Raw genomic sequence first — 20,000 nt, 5'->3', positions numbered from 1 at the left:
AAAAAAAAATAAGGGTCAAAACAAAACACTTCTAGAAAAAATATTTGTCAACACAAAAAAAAAAAAATAATAATAAAATAAAATGGGGTCAAAACCAAACACTCCCAGAAAATATTTCGGGAGAAAATCTTCAATATTCTCCGCGGCTCTTTCACAGCAGTATCTCCTTTTACAGGGACTGGAAAGGGCTGGAAAGGACTGGAAGGGAGCAGCGGTTATGGGCCATCGCCTCGTCAAACCCAAAGACCCGAATCTTCCATTTCACGTCTCTACATCATCGTGGATGTAGTCTGATCGCCATCTCTCTCTCTCTCTCTCTCTCTCTCTCTCTCTCTCTCTCTCTCTCTCTCTCTCTCTCTCTCTCTCTCCCCTGCGTGGTTTCGGAAGGGAATATTTTAGATGCCCTGTTTTTCCGTCGTGTAGTTTCTGCATACAGAGAGAGAGAGAGAGAGAGAGAGAGAGAGAGAGAGAGAAGAAAGAAAGGAAGGAAAGAGAGAGAGAGAGAAGGGGCAGGCAGGGGAGAAAAATTTTATTATTATATAACTGAAATTAATGAAGACTGTTACATCCGGGTTACGCTATTCCGGGTTAGAAAGTTAATATATATATATATATATATATATATATATATATATATATATATATATATGTATATATATATATATAAATATATATATATATAATTTATATATATATATATTTATCTCTATATATATATATATATATACATATACATATATACTGTATATATATACATATGTATTTATCTCTATATATATATATATATATATATATATATATATATATATATATATATATATATATATATATATATATATGCCAACGGCAAACAATGATTCTGGTAGGAGTTTTGATGGGTGAGAAGCATAAAAAGTCGTAACGCTAAGCAATGAACACGCATTACGATACCTGAGCACTGAAAACGGAGACATTCGTAATTTTGGGGGTTTTATTTTTGTAATCACGAGCTCTGCCTCGATCTGAAAATATTTTTCTATCATATAATGATAACAATTATATCCCGGAAACCTTCTTAAACATTATGAAATAATGTTTAACAAGGAGTTGTCAAAATACGTAATTAGATGAACACGATCAGTCGAATGGTACCTCAGAAAAAACTCTAATGAAGTAAGCATACATTTGCTTCATTGAAAACTATATTGATATCATGACCATGACAATGGTAATAAAATGGAATTGAGATGGTGTTAAAAACAGTCAAATGCCTTATATGACATGTAGATAAGTTATCAGAATTGTATCGGCTAACATACACCGAGATAAAAGCAAAAATAATATATATAAGTATATACAGTATATACATATATATATATATTATATATATATATATTTATATAATATATATATATATATACAATATATATCAGCCCATACAGAACCAGAACCGAGTGAAATGCGTCTGATGATGAAATCGGAATTATAACAATCCTGATACAACGAATGACCATAATTTTTCATTGCGTAATTTTTTATGGAAAAATGCGATTGCTGTGTTATTTAGTTTCAATTTGATTTTTATTTATTTTTTCATTTAATGCCATTTCTAATCACATATACATTCGAGCTTAGTATAATATGTATAATACATATATATATAAAAATATATACTAAGCTCGAATGCTTAGGTGATTACAAAAGAACATTAAATAAGAAAATAATGAATGGAAAAACAAATAAATACATATATATATATATATATATATATATATATATATATATATATATATATATATATATATATATATAACATTAATTCGTCCAAGCATATATAAACAACTTTACATCTTAAAACCACAAAAAACCACAAACAACTACAACAACAACAATAAAAACAAGAAAAACAGAACTAACGACACTTAAATTTAAACACAAAAACATTCAAGCGAAACTATCACGTCCATCTTTAGGACTATACAAAAATAAAGACAGAATAACCAAAAGGGGAGAAGGACGAGGGATTTAAAGGAATGATAATAATGATAATGTTAACAATAATAAAATAACCCGCCAACAAAAAAAAAAAATTAGGGTTCCTTTGAGATGATCGAGTGGAACGGAAAGCGTGGAAATGGTCTTAAGTACACGGGGCCTGAACGAAAGTGAAACCGTATTCTTTGACGAGACCAAACGGGGTATTAAAAAAAAAAAAAAGGAAAAACACGGTAGTGGATATGAAGATTATACAATGCCTCCTATTAAGAAAAAAAAAAAGGCTATATGGAGGCCAATGGATAGGAAATTAATGGCAAGATATCAAAAGGGGATAGGGTGGTGGGGGTGGGGGGAATTAATAACTTGTAGAATGACTGACGCGGAATATAAGACCTAAAGATTAACAGTCACAGGTAATATTAACATGAGGTTCTAAGGCAACTGGCTAAAGCTGGCCAAGTTCAATAAACAGTGGCTTTATTTCTGGTTAAAAGTTCAAACACTCACAGTTAATATTACCAAAAGGTTCTAAAGCAATTGGCTAAAACTGACTAAGTTCAGTGTAATGGCTTTATGTGATAGTTAAAAGTTCTAACCAAATTCAGTGTACAATGGCTTTATGTAATGGTTAAAAGTTCTAACCAAGTGGCTTTATGTAATGGTTAAAAGTACAGTCACAGTTAATATTACCAAAAGGCTCTAAAAGGCAACTGGCTAAAACTGACCAAGTTCAATGCACAATGGCTTTACTAAAAAAAAGGTTTAAAGTTCAAACAGAAAATGACATAAGTGTGAACGAGGAAGGCAAGACTCCTTCAGCCCACTTTACAATTTTAATGAATGAATTAAAATTCATTAAAAAGTTTAATACATTCATTAAATAAGTGAATGAGTACAACTTAATGAATGAATAAATAATTCTGGATGTAAATATGTATAGCGGAATATTAAGAGAGTGAATGAACGAAGGAATTAAAAGTAAATTGTATGCATCAATAATATAGTTTCAGTAGGCAATAAATAAACAAATAGACAAATAAATAAACTTAATAAATAAATGCATAAAAAATAATTAAAGATTAAAATAAACGATAAGACATCATAAAAAGTTTAAATAACGGAACAGACATATATTTAATGGCATTTAAGACACACTACATAAACAAAAGGAAAAACTAATCTCGAGTGCATTTACGATTAAAAATAGCCTTTAATGAAATACAAAAGAATGAACGAAAAAATTAATTTAAAAAAGTGGAAACAAATAAATTAAAGAAAAAAATGAAATGAAGAGTGAACGATAATGCAAACTCAACAACAACAAAAGTGTTCGAAAGGAATTTGGGTAAAAAGTAACGAAGTGAAATAGAAAAAATTATGAAAAGAGAGAGAGAGAGAGAGAGAGAGAGAGAGAGAGAGAGAGAGAGAGAGAGAGAGAGAAACACTACAACAGAGGGGAAAAACCACCTGGAGAGGAAAACAAGAGGAAAAAGAATAAAGGAAAAGGGTCGTATAACGATGATTTAAGGAGAGAAAGAAACTGGGGAAAGTAAGCAAAGAATGAAGTTAAAGGGCAGGGGTTGGATGGGCGAAGGCTAGGAGGAGGAGGAGGAGGAGGAGGAGGAGGAGGAGGAGTAGCGAAGAAGAGTAGGAGGAAGAGTGAGAGAAGGAGGAGGGGTAGTGAAGAAGAGGAGGAGGAAGAGTAGGAGGAGAATTAAGGAAGAGAAGGAGGAAGAGCAGACGGAAGAGGAGGATTAGTAAGGAAGAGGAGGAGGAGGAGGATTAGTAAGGAGGAGGAGGAGGAGGAGGATTAGTAAGGAGGAGGAGGATTAGTAAGGAGGAGGAGGAGGAGGAGGAGGAGGAGGATTAGTAAGGAAGAAGAGGAGGAAGAGGGTGAGGAGGAGGAAGAGGAGGAGGAGAAACGTAAGTAGTGAGGAAAAGCATGAGGAGGGAGGAGGGAGGAGAGGAGGGAGGAGGAGGGAGGGAGGAGGGAGGAGAAGGCGGCTTCAATAGCAAGGTTAATGGCGCTGTAACAAAGGGAAGTCGAATGATATGGGGTAGGACATGGAAGCCCCAAATGTCATGGGTATAATGTAAGGGACCGGGGTAGGAGGGTTGAGGGGGAGAGGAGGAAGAGGAGGAGGATGAGGAGGAGGGTAAGGGAAGGTAAAACCTGAGGATGGAGAGAGAGAGAAAAAGAAGAGGGAGAGAGCGGGGCTAAACGGCAAATAAGGATTAAATTGGACTTGCATACTTTAACACCAGGTCGTCCATCATTGGCGCTCATAAAACAAGAGTTGGCCAAATTCCTCAAACGGGGCAACAGCTAATCTAATAAAAAAAAGAAGAAAGAAGAGCCAAGCGATGGACGACTGACTCTTCCTCTTCTTCTTTTTTTCCTTCTCAGGGAAAGTGGTGGGAAAGAATTTGCCAAAGGTTGGGAAGAGGCGTGTGTGTGTAAGAAGGCATGGCTTAGCTCGGATGTGCCATTAACCTAATACATTGGAATACGAAAGGGCACTGTGCAGATTATGTCCGGCATATCTCTAAAAGCGCCGTTTGTAATAAGCGGAATGCATTACGGCCTGCTCTGCTGTGTAGCGTAATTCAATAGTGTAATTCATCTTACACACTGATTCGTCAGATACAAAGCATGGGACGTCAATTTTGGAACTGCCCTTAAGTATAAAAAACACTTGAAATCCAATAGCATTCATTGTACTTCTAATACTATCTTGATCATAAAACACTTTGACACTGGAGAAAAAATGCAACAGCTATAGCCTATGTATCAGTATTAAGAATCATATTTCCTTACTAAAATTAACATCAAATAAATGAGAGTATGATAAAATCGAAGCATGTGCTCTAAAATTATAAAGCAAATTGTACATAAATGTCTTAATGAATGTAAGCATCAAATAGGAGGAAGCAAAATAAATATTTAGGGTTTCCAATGCAAAAATATATGGCAGAACCTTCTAAACATTAATAAACGGAAAACCGAGATAAACATATTGATGCATAAAACCAAAACAAGCGAAATTAGGATAAAAATGTTTTGGTAAGCACTGAATGGAAATTAACTTTGCAGGAAATTAAAAAGTGACGAAAACTAACAACGAAATGTCCGACAGAATATGACTGAACTTAATAACAAATTTACTTCAAAAAGCTTTCCTTGGCAAAGTTTTATCACAAGTAAGAATTGTACAATTATACTCCATTTACAAGTTTAATAAAAATGAAAGAGGATCAAAAAAACTTTTTTTCTTTTAAAACATACCAAGAAAACATAATTTTCTTCCTTCAAAGACAAGTCGGGCGAAAGCTTAATCTTTTTTTTTTGTACAACAATTTTTGCAAAACAACTTTGTGCAGACGCGCACACACTCACCCAATCACTGTATCGAAAGTTATAATTGAATTTCAGTTTATTATTATTATTATTATTATTATTATTATTATTATTATTATTATTATTATTATTATTATTCGATGTTCATTAGAAAAAAAGCAAGAGGAAGTAAAGGGAAATACAGAAAGATATGAATTCACTACCTTTTGAAATGTCTTGTTTTAAAAAAAAACAATGCCCTTAAATTTGTATTAAGATGCTCTGTAGACAGACAGACTTTATGACCGATGAATAATAATGAGAAAATAAACGAAATGGTTCTTCTGCAAAATGAAAACATTGCCTCTGAAACTTATATTTTGCATAATTACGTTTTCATGAAACACACAGCAATCATTCGCTGTAAATGAATGATTTTTACAAGGACGCAGCAAAAAATGACATACGTCAGCACAAGTAAGGTCTCTACTGTGAATTTTAGTTTATCTATTATGAGGTAGTAAGTAAATTTCGAAGGTTCTAATCGAGAGTAAATGTCATTCAAAAATAAATAAACCTCATGATATTGTTACGTAATTACATTCAAAAGCTTTTTATGAATCATGAGATATGAAGAGATGAGTTATGAAACAGGAATAAAACGAAACATGGAAAATACAACTATATATATATATATATATATATATATATATATATATATATATATATATATATATATATATTATATATATATATATATATATATATACATATATATACATATATATACTACACATATATTTATATTTATATAATATAGATATACTCAACACACAATCACGTGTGGAACAGAAATAAATTTCTGACTCACATCAAGATCGAACCCAGGTCTTTCAATATACACAAACAGACTGGAAGTGTGTCACTGAACAAGAACTTCAATAATTTACCCTTTTTCAAGGAAGCAATCCAGTCTAACTGAAATAATTTATAACTGTGAAAACCAAAAATCGAAACATTAACATGATGAACTTCAAAAAACAAACTTGATTAAAGAAAAAATTGAAGGTGGAGTAACAAAGTAACATTACACCAGTAACACCAACGTATGAAAAGGAAACCCTACACAGTTCCCAAAAGCAATGGTACTCCACAAACTCCTTCGTCTCTTTTCCCCACTCGACAATCAAGACAGCCCCGATAATGGCTTCATAACATGCTTCCCAATGACAACAAATTACACCTAAGGTTTTTAAGCACGGGCGCAAATTACAGCTGACATGCATTACATGACAAGCACATATCCCACCGTTGCTTAGCAATAAGGACGGAATAATCCATTCATTGCCGTATTTATATTTTGGGGGGAATGTTATGCTCGTACAACATGTCAGTTGATCTCCTAGATATTATGATAGATAATCCTGACCTATTTACAAAAAGAAACACCAACTTTTTCACTTTACAATATATATATATATATATATATATATATATATATATATATATATATATATATATATATATATATATATATATATAATGTTACAAACATGCATATTTTTTCATAAGTTAGAGCATCGTCTAAATAACATTCTCCGCACCCAGAGAAGAAGATAGCATTTCTCGCACTGCTAATATCCATGAAAGGTTAACCCACTAATAAATCTATCCAAAAGTTCTCCCCACCCACCCCCACCCCCAGCCCCATACAGGTAACGAATCCCTTTACAGCCCCGGTGCCCATACACTAACAATTACCATACATAGCCGTCGTTTTTAAGACACACAAACAATGGAGGTCCTTAGAACCCACCTTGAGAGAGAACGCATTCCACCGCTCAGATATGGAATATTGTGATGGCAGTTCAACTTCTTTACTACAAATGAAGGCTTAAACTCCCGAAGGGAAATTACTGTATGGGTTGGCGTGTCCTGTCTGTACGGGTTTATGGTGGGGACACAAGACGACATCGACACTTTCCCTTTGATTCTCGCCGAAAAGAGTAACAACAGAGCGGTTAACATGATCGTCAGAATGGGCCAAGAACATTTCCCCTAATCCGCCCCTATCCCTCCTCTCTCTCTCTCCTACGCCTAACACATCCATAAACATTCGCATATCTCACGATGATGATGATGATGATAATTACAAGCTGAGAGAGAGAGAGAGAGAGAGAGAGAGAGAGAGAGAGAGAGAGAGAGAGAGAGAGATCTTAGTGAGTGACCTATCTCCCTCAAACATTTCCGGCATAAATAGATTCCTTCTACTCTCGCTTAATGTATTACAACCCATACATACGCAGATACATACTTACGCACACACGCACAAAGACACACACACACGAAGCCCCGGAGAACAACAAAAACACATTTAATGTCTCAATCTCCCAATCTACTCATCAGTGACAGCGTAAACTCGGAAAGGGAATTTCTCATCTCGTACGCAAGTCGCTGGGCGTATGGACGGAGACGGTTACCATAACATGCAAAACTGAGGATATTTTTCATCTTAATATATATCTCCGGGTGGAGGTATGACACAAGATCTCAACACACACACTTGGTGGATACGGGCCAAAACTTTTGTTGACAACGGTTGCCAGAGAAGCTATTCGGGCTTTTTTTTTTATCTTCGTGACTCTCAACAACATTATCTGTTTAATAAACTCTACAGCAGATGCGTAACGAGATTGGAAATTACGTTACAGTCATACCTTCGCGTGGCCATTCATCAAAATTACATACCTACTCAAATTGCACTTACGGCGTTAGGATGGAAAATATAAAAAGGACTTTTAAAGGTAAAATTCGACTTCCAACATTCCGTTTTACTCTCCCAGCTGTATGGAGCGTTCGGAGGCTTCCTGTGGTCTCGTCTTTGGTTTCGGGAAATCTCCTTTGCTCTCTTACGCGGGCAACGTCTGTACGAATGCCTCACATCCGAGTGGCGTAAATAATGCAAACCAAACTATCTGATTTATCCATGTAAATAAAAAAAAAATACGAAAGTTATACTTTGAAATTGGTTTCGGGAGGAAAAAAACTTTATATGATGTATAGGGCGTTATAATCGTTATAGCACCCTTTTTCTCTTGAGGGCTATTGTGGCCTCTTCGCTTATAACGACACTTCTTCCTTCCGTTACCACACTTCGATTTTTTCGTGAACTTCGTTAATTTCTAAAATGGTTCCCATACAAAAATCTTCGTTATGGGGAAAATTTCGGTGATGGGAATTCGCGAATTACAACGATGGAAGCGATGAGATTCTATTTATATAATGAACGGGAATTACTCTGAACATAACACCGCAGATATACTTGTGTGTTAAGCGGGCGATTCCCACTTCACAAAGGGAGTAGGGTATCCATCCACTGGCTCCCGAAGCGAGCACTTAACCTTAATGTGTCTTCAATTATCCTAAAGGACTTTTGTTTAACCGCATCCCTACAATTTATGATCGCCGAATACTTGGGAATTTCTCTCTTCTCTCTCTCTCTCTCTCTCTCTCTCTCTCTCGGAATTGAATAACGGGCAATACGTTAACATCATTGTCGAGATAAATTTTGAACATAGACAAGAAAAGGACAAATGCTTTGGTTAACTATACAGTCTCCTCCTCTTGGCCGGCACCGCAAAATGAGATGTTCAACAGAGTGAGGAAAACTCGCACTTAGATCACTATAATTTCGGTTCTTGACCACAGAGACGAGAAGTATGAGAGATGAGGAGATGGTGGAGGAAAGGGAGAGAGAGAGAGAGAGAATTTAATGTTAAATGTTGCTAGTGTTTTTATGAAGCTTTGTAAAGACGTGCATTTTGTTGGGGCTAAATTACAAACTATTATATGTCTTCATATATAACTTCACATATTTTCCTCGACTGAATCCTCCAACTTTATAACTTTATAAATATCGACAGCTTCTCATTTTCTTCACGTTTTGGACATTACCGAAAGGTGAAGGAAATTACAAGAGTCATTTTCACATGTCGTTATGATATATATCTTTTACACTGAAGCATCTTTACACTTGTATATATTTTCACCAACTGATTCGATATATATTCCGGGTCTTTTAAAAGGAATGACAAAAATCCTTCATAACATAATGCAACACTTCGCAATTATGACCACCTTTAATTTCACACACACATCTGAGAGGATTTAATTTTCTGATCCTTACATTTTTGCAGTACGTCTAATTTTCCCGAAACGCATAAAAAAGGGGAGAGAAAAAATCGAAAAGAAAAAAAATATATACTAAATTAACCCTGGCTTTATTTTCCGCCCTCACACCTAATTTGGTCTTACTCTTTCGTGGGAGATTAAACTCAGTGGGGAGGGAGCCGCCCCCCGCCGTTAAATGTTAGTTAAACTAACTTTTTTCCCCCCCTTGCTTGATTACCTCATTGTATTACTGAAGATAAATACTTTACATAATTATGCAAATAAGACCAACGGGTAGCACGAAGTATTGTACTGGGGGAAACGGTTACGGTAATAATATTACTTAGATTTTTCTCTTGCCCGAACGAAAGGGTAAATAACACTGAGTGAGACTCGTTGCGGCCGAGAATGGGAGGAAGTACAGACGAGGGAAGAGGGAAGGTCGAGGAGAGAGACGGAGAGAAAGCGAGACAGACTCATAAAAGGACAGAGTGAGAGAGAGACAGACAGACAGAGAGACAGACAATGAATGGGTCGGCGCGTTTGTGGTAAGGTTGATGATGAGTGGGGCAGCTGGACAGGTCAGGTGGGGACAGGTCGTTTGGCACAAACCGACCATCCCTGAACAATACCTGGCACACCTGTACCAACAGGTAAAAGGGGGGGGGGTTAACCTGGCGGCTGGCACCAATCAGAAGAGGAAAGGAGAAAAGGAGAAGAAGATGGGGAGATGACTGCACCAGCAGAGAAGAGGAAGGAAGAGGAGGAAAAAGAAGAGGAGGAGGTGGAGAAGGAAAAGGGAAGGGAGAAGAAGATAGGAAGGTGACTGCACCAGCAGAAAGACAGACGCTGTGATGATGATGGTGATGATAACAGAAACGACGATGGCAGAAGGGAAAAACACACTGTGGCTGTTGTACCTTACCTGCAATGGCCATCCACGGGTAGAAGGTCGTAGTGCTGGGCGGCTGATTCATTTGATTATTTGTCTGCTGTGGATTTTGCTGGGGCTGCTGGTGGGGCTGAGTGACGGGCGTCATCCCGCACGTGTTCCAGCCTCCTACGTGAGAAGTCCTGTCACGCGGGGACGTGCTCGGATCAGGCGGATAGCCCCGAGCTGCCACCGGATCAGGAGTGCACGCAGGTCGCACTGCAGGTCCCCAGCCTCCTGACATGTCCTTTGTGGCTCCATAATTGTTCTGCTCTTTGACGCAGTCCACTTTGAAGGGGTTGGGTGTCATGTGATCCTGAGGGGGCCCGTACAACTTGCAGGAGGCCGAGGCGTCATACCCATCCTGTCGAGGTCCTGGCTGTCCATAAGGGCTGACGCTGAGGCCCAAGGGGAAACGGTAGGCTTGGTCTCCTCCGGAACCGCCACCGTAAAACCCACCCTGTTCGAAGTAGGAGTTCATGGTTGTGGTTTAATAAGTATTGTAAGAACACTTTGAGAATCACCTACTTACTGAAACACACTCACTCCACCAACACCAACCACCAACTGACTGAAGTTTCAGCAGCAGGCACCAGCACACCGAGGCAGAAGAGACAACAGATAGAGAGAGAGAGAGAGGGAGAGAGAGAGGGAGAGAGAGAGAGAGAGGGAGAAAGAGAGAGAGAGAGGGATATAGATATATCACCACTACCACCACCAACACACCGACGACCGATTTTCAAATTGCGAATTTTGCCCGCGCTACCACACCATGTGCCGAATTAAAATCGCTCATAGCAGTCGCCGCTGTACGTAAACACGAACGAAGGAGGGCCCGCAGAAGGCAGAGGCAGCCAATGGGGGGATGATGGGTTGCGTCACGCGGCCGCACGACGACTGTGGCCTAAGCGGGAGTCCGCGGGAAGAACTAGCTCCGGAATGGTGACGTCACAAACAGCCGACGACCCGCACACACGCGCGTTTCTCGATGGTGGTTGACTGGCGCGCACTGGCCGAATGGTGGCGGCCAGGCCAGAGGTCCTCGATCCACGCAACGCCGCCACTCACCGCCGGCGCACGCGGGGGCGGGCCCTCGGCAAACCGGGGGGCGTGACACTGCCAGGCCGCGCCCCCCTTGACTACCGACCTACCTATCTGCTGTCACCCCCTGGCACCCACCCCACCACCACCTGCAGAACGCCCATCCTCGAACAACACTCCCACCACCAGCAGAAGCAGGAGCAGACACCGCCGCCACATACTCAAAGCCATAACTACTACCTGAGGGAGGCCTACTCCTGCCAGTGGTGGGGTATACCCCAAGACTCCCCCCACTCTAGCATTTCATAAGAGCTCTAATGACACCCAGCAATCATCATTTACAAAAATTATTTTTTTTTTCAAAAATTCTCTAAAAATTCATCCAAAAATTAAAATTTTATAAACTAGGCCTAAAATTGAGATCCGATCACAATATCCACAGACAGAAAAAGTACCAAACCATGACCTTACCCAAACACTTCCTACTTAACTTCCTGCTTTTGACTTCCCTCACCTCCAATAATAAAATCAAAGTTTACTAATCACAATAAATCGTAAGAATCAATATTCCCATATTTATCCTTCCGTCCTGTAAAGTCCTTCCTACATCCCTTGGACACCAACAGCAGAGCAGCCACCAGTTCAAAAGCATCCTTCCTTCCTTCCTCCTGCATGACGAGACGGGAAGAATTTGGGGGGGAGGGGCAGGAAGAGGGGAAGGGGAGTGGCGAGAGGAGATGTGGAGAGGGGGGCGTGTGCCTTCTCTTTCCTTCATACAAATAGTTAACAGTATCCGACCCTCCCTTCAAATGTACTGGCCCCTCCCAGCAGCAGTGGAACGTCCCACCCAGATCTTTCGAAGTGGCTAATCCTAAAGCCATCCTTGCATCCCGTACAGGATTCATTTTACATTTAAAAAATCCTTCTCCTGTGTATTTAAATCAATCGCAGCCTTTTTCAAACTCAAGTTCTGCTCTTAAGAATAAAGTGCGATTACCTAACGTAGCTACATCAATTCCCCTTTATGTCTCTCCCCAAATTACCAACTTCTGTTGTTCACTGGTAATCATCGGCCTTCATCCCCATTCGTATTGCTATTCGTCATCGCTGTCCCAATCCTAATAATTATCTCGCGTTAGTTAGCCCATGAAATTGCGACACGGCATTTGCAGACCATTCCGAGACGAGTGGGCTTTTAAACAAACTGAACCCCGTTCACAAAAAAAATATGATAAAAGTTTCAAGTTATGAATGCTCTGTTGATATTTGCGTAAGTCAAGTCGAGCTGATTTTGTTGCTGTTAGATGACGCATGTCTTAAGGCCAGTTGCATTTGCAACTGTGTTTAAATATAACTGACGATCCACTGGAAATCCCTTGCTAATACTCATCGCGAAATCCAAACTTTCTAAGTCTTTCTAAGTACAAAAGAGATTCTGTAAACGCTCCTAATTTATTTCACTTGCCAATTAAGTCAGCACAAGCAACAGAAACCACTAAGAAAGATTATTTTCTTCAAGAGTTGCTAACTGCTTCCAACCTACACTACTAGACCAAGACGAAGAAAAAAGAAAAAAAGAAAGAAATGTCCAGTCTTGGGAAATTGAAGTTCAGCCAAAGTGGCAAGGTTTCTCGTTTCCCCCTTACAAATTTCTAGATCAAAGCCATCACGCCGCGATGGTTTTAACGCCTGAAGGTCATGTTTGGGCTCCGTATACCCTCCTCCTCTTCCTCCTCCTCCTCCTCTTCCTCCTCCCCTTTTCCACGGGGCATTTACAAATTTCATGCCAAGGGGTAGAAGTCTGGAGTTATAGTTGTCTGTGTTGACAAAGTGCTAAAACTCGAGAATTTCTGAGGAAACTGAGGCGAGTTTCAGGTTTAGCCTGATAATGGGATATCAAAATGTTTAAAAGAACTACTAGACAAAGACCTTAATATTCTCTCTCTTCATTACATTATATACTTTAAAACTACCATAATTTTTATTTTACTACACATATCAAACGAACCTCATAACATAACATGAACACTCTACAACATAACAGGCAGTAATGAGTAATTTACTCTACTTTAAGCTTATGAAAATTTTATTTATCCAAATCGAAATTCAGTTCTCACAGTTTATACATATCTTTATTTTTGTTCTACAGTTCCAAAGTCAAACGTAAACTGTAAGTCATTCAACTTTTCTCCTTGTAAAAACCATCGCTTTGGTCACCATCCGTGCAATGACAGTACTGCCATATTTCAAAAGATGACGGTTAGATGATATTGGTCATCCCATGCATTCCCATGGCCGAGTGGAATTATGCTACGCCACACTTCATATTCTCTCTCTCTCTCTCTCTCTCTCTCTCTCTCTCTCTCTCTCTCTCTCCTTTGTATACCAAGTCTCCTTGCCGTTTGGTCAATGCGTTTCAATCTTCCCTTACATCAACCCCCCTCCCCCACCCCATAATTTTGGTCGCCGACCCTCCCTGGGCTAAAGTTGATCCCAATGGGTGGATGTTCGCATTGCAAAATTGATGGCAGTAACTTGACTATTTCCTCCTAATCTCTGAAAAAGGACACAGCTATCAATTTTTCTATCAGAAGATTACAAAAATTTCATATTCTCTCTCTCTCTCTCTCTCTCTCTCTCTCTCTCTCTCTCTCTCTCTCTCTCTCTCTCTCTCTCTCTCTCTCAAATGATCAGAATAATTCAACTACTTCATCCAAAATTCTCAAAGGACACAGCGATCAACTTCCCTTTCACCAGATTACTGTAACACAACCACAAACTCTCTCTCTCTCTCTCTCTCTCTCTCAAACGATCACAATAATCCAACTATTTCATCCAAAGGAAACGGCTATCAATTCTTCTTTCAGCAGATCCCCAAAACAAACTCTCTCTCTCTCTCTCTCTCCCTCTCTCTCTCTCTCTCTCTTCTCTCTCTCTCTCTCAATTGATCATAATAATCTATCAGTAACTTAACTCTCAAAAGAAAACAACTATCAATTTTTCTTTTAGCATATCCCCAAAACCTTTCTCTCTCTCTCTCTCTCTCTCTCTCTCTCTCTCTCTCTCTCTCTCTCTCTCTCTCTCTCTCTCTCTCTCTCTCTCTCTCTCTCTCTCTGTTAACAGGTAGCAGCAGCTTGCCAAGTCATCCCTGAAGAATGGCACGTCATGCGCAACACTCTTTGGTGACTGATGATGACAATGATTACCAGTTGTTATCGGGAGATCCTGTGTGCAGTCACCTCCACGAATCACCCTCTTCACTCTTACGTCACATGAGAGAGAGAGAGAGAGAGAGAGAGAGAGAAGAGAGAGAGAGAGAGAGAGAGAGAGAGAGAGAGAGAATGATTGTTTTTGTAATCTGCTCAAAGGAAAATTGATAGTTGTTTTGTTAGTTGAGAGAGAGAGAGAGAGAGAGAGAGAGAGAGAGAGAGAGAGAGAGAGAATGATTGTCTTTGTAACCTGTCCAAAGAAAAATTGATAGTTGTTTCCCTGAGAGTTATGGATGCAATAGTTAAATCACTTTGATCAGTTGAGAGAGAGAGAGAGAGAGAGAGAGAGAGAGAGAGAGAGAGAGAGAGAGTTTTTGAAGAGAGAGAGAGAGAGAGTAGGATGCAATGTTAAATCATTTTAGAGAAAAACTGAGAGTTAGAGAGCAATAGAAAATCATTTTAATCAGAGAGAGAGAGAGAGAGAGAGAGAGCTACAACTCCAGTACGCGCATAAGTCGCTTCACCCACAGATCTAACTTCTAACAACTGTAAGTATCCGGGCAACGTATTCCCAAAAGCACACACAAGCAAAGAAGCAAAGGGCTGCTCCGATCTACGACCACAGAATGATTGGTCAGCACACAGATTACGTCTTTCTCTCTCTCTCTCTCTCTCTCTCTCTCTCTCTCTCTCTTGACAAACGCAAATGCTTTTCCACGTTCTTTTACTCTGTTTTGCCTACCTCGTCGTTTCAACATAACCCTTTAATGCAAGACGTAAGAATTCAAGCGGTTATTTCCCTCCAGAAGGAGAAAACAATCAGTTTGCGAACTCGTTCAAATGAGATGAAACCTTTGCGATATGAACATGTTTATGTGGCTTTAGGACGAAGTCTCTTTGCCTAACTGAACACGTCTCAGATCGCATGAACTATTTCCTCTAAGATAAAGCCATTCATTGGCCAGGAGATGCAAAGAGATGCTACACGAACGGTGCTCGTTTTTGGAATTATTCCAGAGCCATAACTGAACAGGTAAAGAGAGGCATCCGCACCGCGAGAGACGCATCTGATCGATCGTTGGGGAATCTAACAACAGCAGCCCCCACTAAAACGAACGTTGGACAGAGGTTGATGTGGACCAGGGAAAGAAAGACCTCCGAGATGAAAGACCTCCTAGAAAGACCATGAAGAAATACCTCCTACAAAGACCAAGAGGAAAGACCTCCTGGAAGAAAGACCTTTAAGACCTCCTAGAGGAACAACTCCAAAAGAAAGACCTCCTAGAAGAAAGATCTTCTAGAAGAAAGACGTCCAAGAAAAAAGACCTCATAGAAGGAAGTCCTCCAAAAAGAAAGACCTCCTAGAAGAAAGACTTCACAGAAGAAAGACCTCCTAGAAGAAAGACCTTCAAGAAGAAAGACCTCATAGAACAAAGACTTGCTAGAAGAAAGACCTCCAAGAAGAAAGACCTCCGAAAGAAAGATCTCCTGGAAGAAAGACTGCCAAGAAGAAAGACCTCCTAGAAGAAAGATCTCCAAGAAGAAAGACCTCCTAGAAGAAAGATCTCCAGGAAGAAAGACCTCAAAGAAAAAAAAAGTAGCCAAGAAGAAAGACCTCATAGAAGAAAGACCTCAATAAAGAGACGCCCTAGAAGAAAGACCTCCAAGAATAAAGGCCCCTAAGAAGAGAGACCCCTAAGAAGAAAGACTCCAAAGAAGAAAGACCTCCAAGAAGAAACACCCCCTAGAAGAAAGACTTCACAGAAGAATTACCTCCGAGAGGAACGACCTCACAGAAGAAAGACCTCCTCAAATACTATCATCACTGTTACGATCTCTCTAGATACATCAAGACATCCCTCAAAAGCAAAGTTTCCCTAATTTTCCCTCCTTCTCTTCTTCTTCTTCATCTTCTTCTTCTACTTCTTCATCATCATCATCTGCTTCTTCTTCTCCTTCCTTCATTTTCTCTCTTTCTTGGCACTCAATCGCGAGTCCAAATCAGACACCCCTTCCTCCTCTGGCGCACGAAGTCCCTAACGTGCCATCATAAATCCTTGCTGTGAGATTAATGAGACTGTAAATCCCCTTTTCGATTTATTGCAGGCAAGACTGAACCAAAAAAAAAAAAAGAAAAAAAAATCAACAGCCAAACCGATAAAACTGGAAACGTAATATAACTGTTTCAAAAGCAGTTTCCCTGTATGTGTCATTTCCCAGGAGAGAGAGAGAGAGAGAGAGAGAGAGAGAGAGAGAGAGAGAGAGAGAGAGAGAGAGGACAATCCGTGGAAAATACCACGCCGTAATTAAACCCCTTTAATGTGCACTGCTCTCTCTCTCTCTCTCTCTCTCTCTCTCTCTCTCTCTCCTCTCTCTCTCTCCCCCCGTGTGTTTGTGTGTGTTTGTCCGTGTGTCTTTCTAAGGACCAGCTAAACTGGAGAGAGACAAATACTCACTATTTTCCCCAAACCATTCCCGAATTTATCCTACGGTGTTTCCTTTCATCTACTTTCCAATCAATGCTAAACATCACCACATTATTCGACCAATTCGACAGTAGCTGATCCTGCTGCCTATCCTATCAGTTACTGCCTATCCTCTCCTCTCCTACCAGCATCGTTGTCAGCCACACCTTCACCCCCCCACCCCGTATCCCCCCTCCCCATCCATAGTCTATCCACAACACAACCCCCACAGTATCCCTATTCCCACCTCCCAGCTCCCCCTTGGGGTACTCTTCCAACCCTTGGCTAAAGCTTCCTCATCTGCCAAGAACCAAACTTCTCTTCTTAAGCAGCCAACTTCCCTCAAAGACCTTGTTCGCTATATCAGAATTGGTAAAACAAACGGACTGATACGAACCTCGCACTGTACGCGTCTGATACATGTAACGTTCTAAATCAAAGCCTTCAACCGGCAGGTAAACATTGCAGTAGCCACCGTGAGGAAACGGTCGTAAATACGTGCGAACGAATGCCTGGCTAAAGCAGAATAATAACAACAACCTAGAGCCTTTTATTCGAGTGGGATTTGTACGTCGTCAAGAATACAAAAAAAAGCATTTAAGATTCATTCAAGTTAGACGGGGAAATGAATCGTATATTAAGTTACTGGAATGAGAGAAAATATAAAAATGAAAGTTAAGTAACCCAGACATATACACGACGATCCCAACCAGTTCTGTCTTTTAGTGAAGAAATATAGCATTAATTCTTTGGTTTAGAAATTGTAGTGAAGAAGAATCCAAAAATTAAATGCCATATTTCCTTAGTAATATATATATACACACACACACACACACACACACACACATATACACACATATATACATACACACACATATATATATATATATATACATGTATATATAATTTATATATATGTCAAAGCATCAGAGCTTTGGTTCATTCTCCACTATAATTTCACATCTATCTGAAATCCTGAACCTTTCACACTTAAAGAAAACAATTTATATAAAAGTAAAAATCTAGCCACAGTAAAACCAAATGTTAACTGGCTGGCTCACGAAGTATCATCTATGTTCCTCGAGACCCTTTCCTCCTACGCTCTATTTTAATAACACTGCCTACTCGTTTACCTTGCCACCATTGAGTCTGCTCTGTGCCTAACTAAGTTTATATGTTTTCACGTGATAAAGTTTTAAATATTAATTGGGAGGGGTCTCTTCTAGAAAAAAATAATATATATATATATATATATATATATATATATATATATATATATATATGTATATGTATATTTTATATATATATATATACATACCCCGATGAATTATTAGTTTTATTCATTAAAACAATTCGACCCGTTGTAAACAAATACTTCAGAAAATGACACAAATTGCATTTGAGAAAAAAATTATCTATCTCAGGAATCGGTATTGGTGGTGGTGGTGGTGGTGGTGATGTTATACATACGAAAGACTAATTACGTATAATGAAATAATTATCACACCATGCAAAACAACAACAGTAATAATAATAATCCGATGTACATCTCTCCGTCCGGCCTGAAAATAAAAAAAGAGAAAGATAAAAACCTGAAAAGAAAAAGGGTTAGAAATATTTTATCACATTAGAGATAATTATAAGTAGGAGTAGTCCACAATCTTTTTTGGGCAAGAGGGAAAAGGGACCACCCGATTCTTTGCGGCCTTCTCTTCCCTCTCTCCCCCTCCCCTTCCCCCTCCCCCCTATACCCCCCGCCGCTCGAGGAGCGGCCTCAATTCACCTGTCGACGAGAGAGAGAGAGAGAGAGAGAGAGAGAGAGAGAGAGAGAGAGAGAGAGAGAGAGAGAGAGAGAGAGAGAAGAATATTGGGCAGGGAGGGTGAGTAAGGAGAACTGGTTGAGGGGAGGGGTGAAGTGGGGGGAGGGGAGGGGAGACCAAAGACACAGGGAAGAAAAATCAATAGGATATACATAACGTTTGGGACATACATACATACACACATACACACACACACACACGCTCCCTCTCCGTCTTGCCTTCGACGCTGTTATTCGACATAACAGAATCGTTAAAATCTAACTCAAGTTCACCAGCGCAGTAAAATTTAGGGGCTGGAAACAAGTGCTTTAAAGAACAGACATGCAAATGAATAGCTAAATGAGATTAATGAATGTTTATGAGTATGAGTGTATGTAAATAAACAAATATATATATATATATATATATATATATATATATATATATATATATATATATATATATATATATATATATATATATATATATATATATACCATAATGCATATATACATAATCACTATGTAACAAACTCCACCTAAACAATAAACACAAGGAAACAACAACAAAAATAAAAAGCGTAAATAAATATTTCATCAAAAAAACACTGTATTTCACTTTATTTCTACAAGACACAGCCATCAAACACACGTGAAAAAAAAGAACAAATCTTCTCTCCTTCCCCACCATAAATCCATAAGTATGCACAAACAACCTTGAAATCCCATGAAAAAATCGTAAAAATTCCCATAATGGAAGACTAACAGCCATTTCATGAAGCGTCGGCCCACAACATCTGACCTCCATAACGGATCAATACGCCCATTCTCTCTCTCTCTCTCTCTCTCTCTCTCTCGCTCTCTCTCTCTCTCAGCTCTCTCTCAGTCTGTCCTCTCGCTCTTTCTCTCTCCGTGTCTGTCTCTAACTCCCTCTCCTTCTCTCTCTCGTTTACTCTCTCTCTCTCTCTCTCTCGCACTTTCTCTCTCCGTCTCTCTTTCGCTCTTTCTCCCTCCGTCTGTCTTTCCCTCCCCAGCCGCCCCCCTCTGTCCTGTCTGTCTGTCTCTTTTAGTC

The 20,000-nt window shown here is 39.3% G+C and overlaps 1 protein-coding gene across 9 annotated transcripts in view; it reads right to left on the bottom strand.

Annotated features, from left to right (window-relative positions):
• The window catches only part of LOC136847847 (homeotic protein ultrabithorax-like), a 1,187,590-nt gene that overhangs the window by 730,143 nt on the left and 437,447 nt on the right, over positions 1-20,000 (bottom strand). For all 9 annotated transcript variants that reach the window (XR_010855864.1, XR_010855863.1, XM_067119823.1 and 6 more), the window contains one exon: positions 10,410-10,875. Coding sequence is in view for 7 of the 9 variants with exons in the window: in XM_067119823.1 (XP_066975924.1) it covers positions 10,410-10,875 (466 nt within the window). In the remaining 2 variants the exon portion in view is untranslated. The remainder of the gene's footprint in view (positions 1-10,409; positions 10,876-20,000) is intronic.

The sequence above is a fragment of the Macrobrachium rosenbergii genome, chromosome 17, assembly GCF_040412425.1.
Source record: "Macrobrachium rosenbergii isolate ZJJX-2024 chromosome 17, ASM4041242v1, whole genome shotgun sequence".
Taxonomy (NCBI): Eukaryota; Metazoa; Arthropoda; class Malacostraca; order Decapoda; family Palaemonidae; genus Macrobrachium; species Macrobrachium rosenbergii.
Note: the sequence above shows the minus strand (reverse complement) of the source record. Positions and strands in the feature narration are given on the sequence as shown.